The 11370-nt window shown below is 46.1% G+C and overlaps 1 protein-coding gene across 1 annotated transcript; it reads left to right on the forward strand.

Annotated features, from left to right (window-relative positions):
• Positions 1 to 1484: 1484 nt before the first annotated feature.
• klhl43 (kelch-like family member 43) lies at positions 1485 to 11147 on the forward strand. The gene is made up of 6 exons (XM_042077236.1): positions 1485 to 1673; positions 6050 to 6651; positions 7288 to 7634; positions 8105 to 8404; positions 8591 to 8766; positions 8882 to 11147. Exons 2-6 carry the CDS (start codon positions 6189 to 6191, stop codon positions 9669 to 9671), a joined length of 2076 nt encoding a protein of 691 aa, XP_041933170.1. The 5' UTR covers positions 1485 to 1673; positions 6050 to 6188; the 3' UTR covers positions 9672 to 11147.
• The last annotated feature ends 223 nt before the right edge of the window (positions 11148 to 11370 follow it).

The raw sequence follows: 11370 nt of genomic DNA on the forward strand, positions 1-11370 counted from the left end.
CGGAACCTACGTCATTAAACAGCTGACAGGAGAAAATGGATAAGTCTCTGATGATTCCACCTGATGATTTTATTATCATTATCCAGCAAGGACACGATGTTTGGTGTGCTGGAAAATAGAAAAATTGCTTCTCCTGATGAAATTGAAATAAAAATCAACCAATATAAAAAACAATGAACGTATGCAATTTCCTTCAGATCAAACTTAACTCCAAACCTTAGGTCTAAACCAAATGTCCCTGAACTAAGCCTACAAGTATACAGTTCTCTTGGCAAATATTTTCGCTACTTGGCAAATATTTTCACACATACACACACACCATCACCCCCTTCCCCAAACACACACACACACTCACAAGCGAATCCACATGCGCGTGCACACACACACACACACACACACACACACACACACACACACACGCACAAACAAACTCACACCATGCACACACTCATACACAAAATGGAGTAGGAGATGGAGACAAATTGACAAGTGTGATTTGTTTTGGCTGAGAGAATGTGCAGGACTGAGCGGCAGGCATATTTTGTATCCCCCTGTGGTAGATAAACAATATATTTTGATAAACAATATTTATCTAGAAAATATATTGATAAACAATATATTTTTGTGTGTAATGTGCATTTTCTTATTGGGTGTTGGGATATTATGTATTTTATTATGATATAACATATTATATTATTGTTTATTCTTTTTTGTTTATTTAGTTTTTGTTCCGTTCTGTCTTTTGTCTTGTGTGTCAACGTGTGGCCTCTTGTCTTGATGTTTCTTTCTAGGCCTATGTCTTGATGTCTGTCCCTACGGGAATCTTGTGTGAGTGCGCTGCTCAGTCTGGCATCTTGTGCTTGATTTGATACCCATGATGACTTATTAAGCTATTTTGTGTTTGTAAATTGTCTGTATTTTAAGTCCTACTGTGAAGTGACCATGGGTGTCTTAAAGGCGCTTTATACATACAATGTATTATTATTATCATCATCATCATCATCATCATCATTATTAATATTAATAATATTAATATTAATATTAATATTATTATTATATCCTGATCAGTGTGCTGCTATTGTTATTTTATCCTACTAGTGCTTTGCAACTTAGTGCCCTCTGTGGGCAGGCACATCACAGTAGAGGTATTTCAAAGCATCAGGCCTGGCTTTAAATACACACACAGACACACACACACACACACACACACACACACACACACACACACACACACACACACACACACACACACACACACACACAAAACCAGCCCCTTGCCATATGAGGGAAGGGGTAACTGAATATGGAGTGACTCTGGCAGGCTGTCTGTATTTGGCGGTATGTATGTGAGCTTGTGTGTGTGTGTGTGTGTGTGTGTGTGTGTGTGTGTGTGTGTGTGTGTGTGTGTGTGTGTGTGTGTGTGTGTGTCTGTCTGTATTTGGAGATAGACACATAGTTGGGAGCATGAGCGGCGGGCTCGTCTTACGTAGGTCTGGTCGGAGGCCAGGCTACTCAAACACATGCCTGCTCACACACAGGCTCACTCAGAACATTGTCAGACAGGCAGAGGACCGAGGGACATTGCTACGTGGAAGAGGAGGATAACGAGAGAAAAGAGAAGGATAAGGAAGGGAAGAAACAAAGAGGAAAGACATCAAGCAAGAGAGATAAAGGTAAATATTACTCTTGAAGTGGAGTTTATGTTTGTCACAAAGGTTATGTCTTAACAATGAGTGACATGACTGATATAACTCAGTAATGTGCAACTGAATGCATGGCTGCCAAGCACTGAGAGGAAACAGCAGATAGCCCAATCAAGACAGACCTGAATGACACAGTTGAGCTGACAGGAAACAGATGACGATTACCACTCTTGGCTGTTAAAGCCCATCATTATATGGTTACATTGGGACCCATCACAGTGGTTATTGATGTGTAACAACAAGTTGGCAGAGACGGCATCGGACCATTACATCACATTACATTTGGCTGACACATTTTTAACCAAAGAGACTTAAAAACATGGTAAACAGTTTAAAGCTTTTTAAAAACAATTCTCCCAACAATTCTAGAACATTTTAAAACAATTTAAAAACAACAAGGTAGAGTACAATAAGAACAAGTGCATCAATGAGTGCTGTTTTTAACCACTGAGATAAATCCAAGCCTGGTTCTTTTTAGGGACAGAAGCACGTCAGCATAGTTGGAAAATATCTGATATTCATCTCTTACATCAAGAAGAGCAGGTCATAGGCTGTACCACTGTTGGCTACACTCAGCTTCATCTTGTCTGTCAAATCTGATGGCAAAAGTCACTGCTCACACACACCCACCCATAGCCCTGGGCCTTAACAAGCACAGAAGGGGTGCATGGGGCTTTACGCTTCTGTGGTCACATTTATCTGAATACATCAGCAGGGAACCTCTCTCTCTCACCCTGACAGCTCACCACAGTATTATTCACATTCATTAGTTAACTTATTTTACGCAAGCTCTCTAAATATCTCAATGAGAGTGGTTGTGATTGGGTATTCTTGTTTGTTTGGTTGTTTGTTTGTGTCAGTGTGTGTGTGTGTGTGTGTGTGTGTGTGTGTGTGTGTGTGTGTGTACTGCTGAAGAACTGTGCTCTGTGCAGTCCACAGAGTGTTTCTGAAGTCCTATAAATAACTAGCGGCGATAGCAAAAGGCATTCATGGGGGTGGTGGGGTGGAACGAGGACTGAATATTGTGCATGGTGACTTTGACATGCCAGTCTGATGGGGCAAGGATGGCCCCCTTGCTCTGACAAACACAACAGCTGCAGACAGCCACTGGAACCTTGCACCACTCCGCCCGTCTCTCCCCTCACTCCTACGCTCTTCTCATTTTCCACAATCTTTCCATACTGACCCAACACACCTTCGTCTACACTTACATCATCCTCATCTGTCAGCTCCTCTTTCTCAGCGCTTCCTCAGCGCTTCCTCCTTCCCTTTCCAAGGATTGATAACATGTTGAAACTACTCCAAGCAATATTCTTTTGTTTTGTTTTTCCCTCTTTAGCCTTCTCTGACACTCTTCTTATGTCTTTATTTCTTTCTCTCTTTCTCTAGGACTTGGTGTCCTTGTTTAACACACACATATGTTGGGGGCGGCAGCGGTAGCTTTATATCATATCTGGTGGTGGTCAAGTGGATGTTTGTCATGCACTTGTAGCTAGTGTGTTGCTATGAATATTCTGTCTGTGGGCATTATTTTAGTGCCTGTCTTGTTTGTAGTGTCATGCTACACTTTATAATACTGATATGCTGATGAAAGAGCGAGAAAGAGGTCAGGGCAGTGACCCTGTGTTGATGACTTGCTTTCAGTGTGAATCTCATCCAATTGCAGTAGCCTCAAAACCACCGCATGCTGCAGAACATGATCTCACACCAAGTGTGTTGAGACCATGTTGCATGGTGATACTGCACTACAGACAATAAATTGATTGATTGATTGACCTGTTGCCATGCTTTCACACTCTATCCCAGTTGATAGCAAATCCTACAATCCTGCAATCTCTGTCAATCTCAGTAAAATGATATATCCAAAACCTAAAACAGCCTGCACCAAAACAAAAGATGGATATCTTGAAACAAATAAACTGGTTAAATCGTATTTCATCCTACCTGAATGTTGTGAACAAAGACGTCCAAGAAAGCAAAACACTCTCATAACACATTTCAGAAAACATCAACACCAACACCATCAAGTGAATGTATACATTATTTAGTTTTGTTGTTAATAATAACATCAGATTACCAAATGCTGTGCACTAGAAACCTCTCTCTGTCCCCAGTTTTGCCTGCTGCTGTACAGATCGCTCCATTAGTCTGGCTCAGGGTTGTTTTTCTATCTTTCTAGAAAGTTCTTTTAATCATCTTTCAAAGATCATAGTTCAGATTCTGTCATTGCATCCTGGTGGTTAGCACCCCGTAGTTGTAAAGATCACATTAGTCTGGGTCTTACACATCTAGAGTTGTTTTTCCATCTTTCTGGAAAGTTCTATTCACCTAAGGTCATGGTTTTGGTCAGCACCCCTGAATGTCAGCACCCTTGATGGTCAGCACCCCTGATGACATTTGTGGTGAACGTGACATTCACAGTTGTTTTGATGAAGATGAGGGGGTTGATTTGGGTGATCATTCCTGCCTTGTGACCCAAATACTCTTTTGCACTTCCACCTGCTATTAGTAAACATGGGCCTGAGAATAAATAGTCCCCGCTGGCAAGTATCAGACTTCAAGTATGAAACAGCCTGGGGAGCACACCTGTTCCAGCTAATCGCTGTGGCATTATGCCTCAGGTTATAACACCAGGCACTTTGTTTACAAAGAACAGAGTACCTGATTTCTTACTGTCCTTTGTGTGAGATCTCAATGTTCTTTTACTTTGTGGACTTTGCTGACATCAAAAGCTCCGATATCCTCAGCACTTATCTGTTCAACAATCACAGAAAAAATAGAGTGTGTGTATATATCCAAGGAGAATGGACATCATAATCCACATTAATTTAAATGTTGAACTCACCTTGTCAAAATCCTAATCTTTAGTCAATGCCCTGTGAAGGTACTCTATTAGTTGAAACCAGAACCCTGGTTGAAACCAAACATTTTAGAGCCTACTTCCGTGGAAACGTTCAATGCAGTTCGACTACTGAGGCTGACCTCAGATATGTAAATGCAGGCCATCCCTGCTTTAAGACACTGCATTTCCCTGACAATCTCACTATTATGGTAATTGGGTAGATAGATACCCCCTATAGGCACATCAATACCTGGGATAAACTAGTATAAGTATATATACTCTTTTGATCCCGTGAGGGAAATTTGGTCTCTGCATTTATCCCAATCCGTGAATTAGTGAAACACACACAGCACACAGTGTACACACAGTGAGGTGAAGCACACACTAATCCCGGCGCAGTGAGCTGCCTGCATCAACAGCAGCGCTCGGGGAGCAGTGAGGGGTTAGGTGCCTTGCTCAAGGGCCAAGCCGTGCCTACTGGTCGGGGTTCGAACCGGCAACCCTCCGGTTACAGGTCCGAAGTGCTAACCAGTAGGCCACGGCTGCCCACACAAACTATACCCTGTTTGATAAATACCAGGACAAAAAGTTTCCAACTAATCCCACTACAAAGGGACACACCAAACACCAATGTGCACAGAAAAAGAATAAAAGAGTAGATCTAATTCACTTTCATCGTGTCATCAATGAAAACAGAGAGAACAATTCACACACAGACAGGAGTGGAGAGGAGGGGGCATTTCTGAAGGAGAGAGTGGAGAGGGGATTTCACACACACAGTAAGAAGGACAGATGGAGGGTAATTTAAGCGCCAGGGACTCACCCACCCCTCGGATGGAACATATTTTTAGACAGCGACTTGTGTGCATCGCCCCAGTTATTATTATATTGTGCATGCACATGTGAGTGTTTGCATGTGAGACCTTGCTGTTTGTGTATACATATGAGAGGTTAGCCTTGAGCATGTGTGTGTGTGCATATGTGAATGTGAATGTTTCAGCCTACTTTAATTCTGTGAATTCACATGAGTCACATACTGTATATTTATTTAAGATTAGCTGAGTGGCTCACTTAATTGGTGCCGAATTTGTATTTATTTTTAGATAAAATATATTTATCTGTACAGTATTTTAGGTGAACAGATGGTCATGCACACCTAAAGCAAGTCATTTATGGATGACAGCTAAATAAATAACAAGAAATCTTGCACAGCTCTGGGAATTTCATTTTTATTAAGGCCCACAAAGTATAATTTATGAGCGAGCCTACGATTGAACGCAAACAGCATTTATTAGAACTGTGAACTAAAACCTGACCCTGGCCCCATCTCTGACCCCCTCCCCTGCCCCACCCCCAGGGCCACTCACAGCTGTCAGTCACCCAGACTCAGGATGGCTGCATCGGCACGATACCCGATGCGGCTGCCTGTATGTGTCGGTACTGAAAGACAGTGACAATCCATCTCCCACTCTGATAATTAATGTTTATCATTACGTCTTCCCAGGAGCTGTGATCCACGGTGACGCCAACCACCGCTTACCAGCTGTCCAACTCCGTCTGCAAGGCTTGTCTGCCTGTCTGTCTGTCTGTGCGCGTGCAAAGTGTGTGTCTCAGATTATCGCTGAAGTGAATCACTGAAGAGAATGTCCCCGAAAAAGAAGGCTTCTCGCCCCAAGGTGGAAGTTGTGGCAGAGCCGACAGAAAGTTTGGTGAAATCACCTGAAAGCCCTGCCATGTTGTCATCGGAGGGTGTGGTCGTCTCCGAGGGTGTGAAGAAGCTGGAGGCGCCGCTGAACGTGGAGCACCTCAACCGCCTCAACGGCCTGCCCCTCCCACTTCCTTTCCCTCCTCCAATCCTCCGGCCGGGAGAGAGGGGGCTGGGCATCGGGAACGAGCTGACGCGCCCTCTCCACAGCGCTGCCATGCTGGAGGAGCTGAGCCGCATGCGCCAGGAACGCTTCCTCACCGACATGGAGCTGGCCTGCAAGACCAAGGCCTTCGACGTGCACAAGCTGGTCATTTCCTCGGTCAGCCAGTACCTGAGAGAGGTGCTGGCCAAAGACCCAACACTGAAACGCCTGGAGCTGCCCACACTCTCTCCTCTAGGTAGGCTAACACAGTTGCATACTGCCACTGATACTGTAAATAATGACTCAGTGAGCATTCCACATCGTCATCCAGGGGCGTAGCACAAGATCCTGGGCCCCTACATAGGCAGTCCTGATGGGCCCCCAACGTTCCTCAGCATGTTCCTCCTTTTATTAAAATAAAATATATAGACCCTTCCAAGAGAGTTTCATTATCAGCATCAGAGTTGGCCCCACAAGGCTTCCGTTTTAACATTCCATATGTTATTTTAATGCAGAGGAAGTAGATTGGGAACCAAATAGAACGTTCAAGCATTGTTTTTGTTTTTATTGTTGAAAGGGTCTATTCCAGACTTTTCAAGCACCCCCCCCCCCCTCCCCCGTTGGGCCCCTATAACCAGTAGTGGTTTTACCCCCAGTCCGACGCCCCAGTCCTCATCCATAGCTTAGGGTCTAAAAAGAGAGAAAAGGGGTATGTGCAGAGTCCTGCAGTGTTTAAGGTTGCATCTATCAAACAACTGTAAAACGTGAAAATCTATGAAAATCTCATGTTGATCATGACTTGATTTGGTTATAGTTAGGCCAGAAAATGAACCTACAGAAGTATACTGACATCACCACATGAGCAGCCATGACACCACCTCTCCTTCCTCAGGTCTGGCTAATGTGATCACCTTCGCCTACCTGGGTCGCGTGCACATGTCTCTGTACACGGTGGGCTGCACTCTGTGGGCCGCCATGGTGCTGCGCATCCCCCACCTGCTGCAGATGTGCAGCGATTTTCTCCTGGCCGAGCTCAGCATGCAGACGTGCGTTTACATCTGGAACATCGCCACTGCCTACGGCCTGAACGCCGTGCGCGAGGCCTCCCGCCGCTACGCACTGCAGAACTTCGCCCAGTTCGCCGAGACGCCCCAGTTCAACCAGCTCACCCTGGAGCAGATCATCTCCTTCCTGCAGGACGATGCCCTCGTGCTGCCCTCAGAGATCACCACCTTCCAGGTAAAACACACACACACACAAAATACACACACATGCATTACAGAAACACACACACTCTGCTTATTTTACTCTGCTTCCAAATAGTGCAGTTCAGACAAGTTAGCACACACCTTAGCCACACAGCTAGCAAGGCAACATCTGCTTGTGCTGAACACCTGATACAATGTGTCACAGCTGTAAAAAAAACACTACCATGATCTGATGCCTCAAATATATCAACACTTAGGCCTGCATCTATATTAATCAGTGAGACACTGTAAACTGAATTTCAGACCCAGCCACAGGGGAATACTATTTACAGCTATCTATATTTACACAGGAAGTCTAACTGTGTGTGTCTATGAGAAGAGGTGGGATCCACCGAAAACTGACTATTAATAAAGCACACTGGGTCTGTACATATTTAAATGTGGCTTTGTGTGTGTGTGTGTGTGTGTGTGTGTGTGTGTTTAAATATGGCTGTGTGACAGGTGGCTATGAAGTGGCTGGACTTTGACCCTCAGCGTCAGGCCCATGCGACTGAGGTTCTGTCCCACGTGCGCTTTGAGACCATCCCGGCCAGCGAGCTGGTCAGCGAGGTTCAGCCCGTGGCCCGCATGATGCTGGACCCACAGTGCCACCGCCTGCTGGTGGACGCCATGAACTACCACCTGCTGCCCCACCAGCAGAACCTGCTGCAGTCAAAGCGCACCGCTGTGCGTGGCAGCCAGGTGGCGCTGCTCACCATCGGCGGACGACCATCACTTACCGAGAGAACACTGAGCCGCGAGGTGAGGCAGACAGACAGACGGATGGATACACACACACACATACACAACACAACACACCACAATAGTTTTTTAAGTCACTATAAAACACCACTGTAAACACAAAAATACAGGAAAAACTGTTGTCCTAACACCACAAATCTGTAAAAAATATTAATCAGCAAAACACAAACCTCATATTGGAAACAGGTTCTGTGGAGAGACCCTCGTGACGGTGTGGCTTCCTGGCGTCACCTGACCCAGCTTCCTGCTAAGAGCTTTAACCAATGTGTGGCCGTGATGGACGGTTTCCTGTATGTGGCCGGAGGAGAGGACCAGAACGATGCTCGTAATCAAGCCAAGCACGCCGTCAGCACCCTGAGCAGGTAGGCTGATACCAGCATACACTTATTACCACACACCAGTCGACACTCGACTTAAATAACAGGCCAGAACTTTATTTGATTACCTGTTTCTGTACTTTGTCTCTCCTGTGCTCAGGTATGACCCCCGCTTCAACACCTGGCTGCACCTGGCCAGCATGCGCCAGAAGCGTACACACTTCAGCCTGGTGGCCACTGGGGGGCGTCTCTTCGCCATCGGCGGCCGCAACACCGAGGGGCTGCTGGCCACGATTGAGAGCTACACCCCCTCGACCAACACCTGGCAGATCCGCACCCCCATGGAGGCCCCCCGCTGTTGCCACGCCAGCGCTGTGATGCCGTCCGGTGACATCCTGGTCACCGGTGGCTACGTCAACTGCGCCTACACGCGCTCAGTGGCCGTCTACAGCGTGGACAGTGACAGCTGGCAGGAGGTGGCCCCCATGGAGACGCCGCGCGGCTGGCACTGCAGCTCCACCCTGGAGGGCCGCATATACGTGGTGGGGGGCAGTCAGCTGGGGCCCGGCGGCGAGCGCGTGGACGTCCAGTCCGTGGAGGTCTACCAGCCCGAGGACGGCGCGTGGAGCCGCATGGCACCGCTGCCGCTCGGCGTGAGCACCGCCGGACTCTCGGTCCTGGGCGGTCAGCTCTTCCTGCTGGGCGGCTGGAACGAGGCCGAGAAGCGGTACAAGGCGGCCGTGCAGCGCTACGACCCCAAGACCGACAGCTGGGCCTCCAGCGAGGAGCTGCCTGAGCCCACCGTGGGTGTGTCATGCTGCGCTCTGGCCTTGCCCCCACGCCATGCCTCCCGGCGCCACCGCAACACCCCAAACTCGCCGAACAACGCCTCAATCATCACTCCACCAAACACCTCAGTTAGCCACGAGGAGCAGCCTACATCTGCTTGAAGAAAGGAGAGAGGAAGGATAGAGAAAGGACAGAGGAGAAAAAGAGAGTAGTTGCAGATAAGAACAGTAGAGAAGAGGAAGGGGGTGAGGGAGGAGAGAGATCAGGTGAAAGGACGAAGAGAAGAGAGGAGAGTCTGAGCAGGACAGGGCAGAGGAAATGAGGTTTGAGGTGTTCTTGAGTACGGAGGAATCAAATCAGGGCCCACGCCATTAAAGAATGTGAAATGCATTCAGTGTGTACAACATGAGTACATGAAAATCTGTGATGTAGCCACGTCTGAGTGCGTCTGAGTGTGTGTGTGTGTGTGTGTGTGTGTAGCTGGTGGAAGAGCTGACTGAACATGTGCATCTGAGTTTGTGTGAGTGAATTTTAGCATTTGAGCCACAATGTTCTTTGACAAAAATGATATCATCTTTGCACTTCTTGCCCCAGAGTATAGAATGTAAGGGAATTATCTCTGCAAAGGACATCAATAACCGAAGATTTCATATATTTAAATATATATCATATATCATTATATACAGTGCTTATTCTTATCCTATGTAATAGGCTAAAATATTTCTCAAAATAGTTTAGCTCAATACTTGACAAAATGTTTAATAAAAAAAAAAAAAAACATTCTGAAAACAAAAAACAAAAAAAGAATTGTGACATGGATGATTTTTATATGCCGAGATATTAGAGGAGCTATGGTGAGGAATAGACATGAGAATGTGAACATGACACCCACACCATGCAGTCACAGGCCAAAAGGGGGACCAGAACCCGCCTCCTTTACTCCCCCCCGCCCCCCACTACGCACCAATAGAGATAAGACTGCTTTATGACATCGTAAGAGGAGAATGTCCCCTCACATGCAGCTTGATAGCCACTGCCTGTCATTAGTCATCACGCTGATTTAGTGGCCCCCGTAGATTTACTTATCTACAAAAGCTTTCATGAGCCAAACCCATAGCTTTAGAAACCTTGACCCTAACAAATACTAAACACTTGCACTTACTTTCGAATTCCTTCCCTGAGACACACACGTGTTAAATAACACACACATTTTACAATAGAATGTATTAAAAAAAAGCTAGACCTGAGCTGTATGGTAGGTCTAAATTGTAGGTGCCCAATGGCCTGAGACTGCAGGGGTGTCGGCCCCTACTGACCACTCACCCTATGACACCATGAGTGCCAGTGGAACTGACGATGGGATGCTTGCCCAGACACCAGCATAGGGCAGCAGGGCACAAAAGCTAGAGGAATTGATGGAATTGAATTGATGACATTGAATTGGTTTATTAATGTGGCAAAGTCTTTTGTTGTTTTGCAGTATGCGAGCCCCTTCATGAAGTTTGGGGAAAAGGAACAGGTTGTCATTGAGGGGATGGGGTTCTAAAGGCCAACAGCCTCCGAGGGGACACAGAAAAGTGATGTAATGGTTGTGTCAGTTCCCAAAAGTTTCACTGAATAAAGCCAACTTAAGCCAATCCTGCAAATGTGTTTCTTTGACCCAACCATTGACATTCTCTAAATACACTCACTGATTATCACCCCATTCCATGTTGATTTCACCATTCAACTGAACAAACATTTCATGTGTGCCTAAAGACTTACATTAAGAGTATACATCTGTACAAGTCAACCCACTAGCGCAGTTTTAGGCAAGTCCCTCCACTAAGCGGCCATATTGCAACGCTTTTTGGGCACTCA

This window comes from Alosa sapidissima, chromosome 21 (genome assembly GCF_018492685.1).
Source record: "Alosa sapidissima isolate fAloSap1 chromosome 21, fAloSap1.pri, whole genome shotgun sequence".
NCBI lineage: Eukaryota > Metazoa > Chordata > Actinopteri > Clupeiformes > Clupeidae > Alosa > Alosa sapidissima.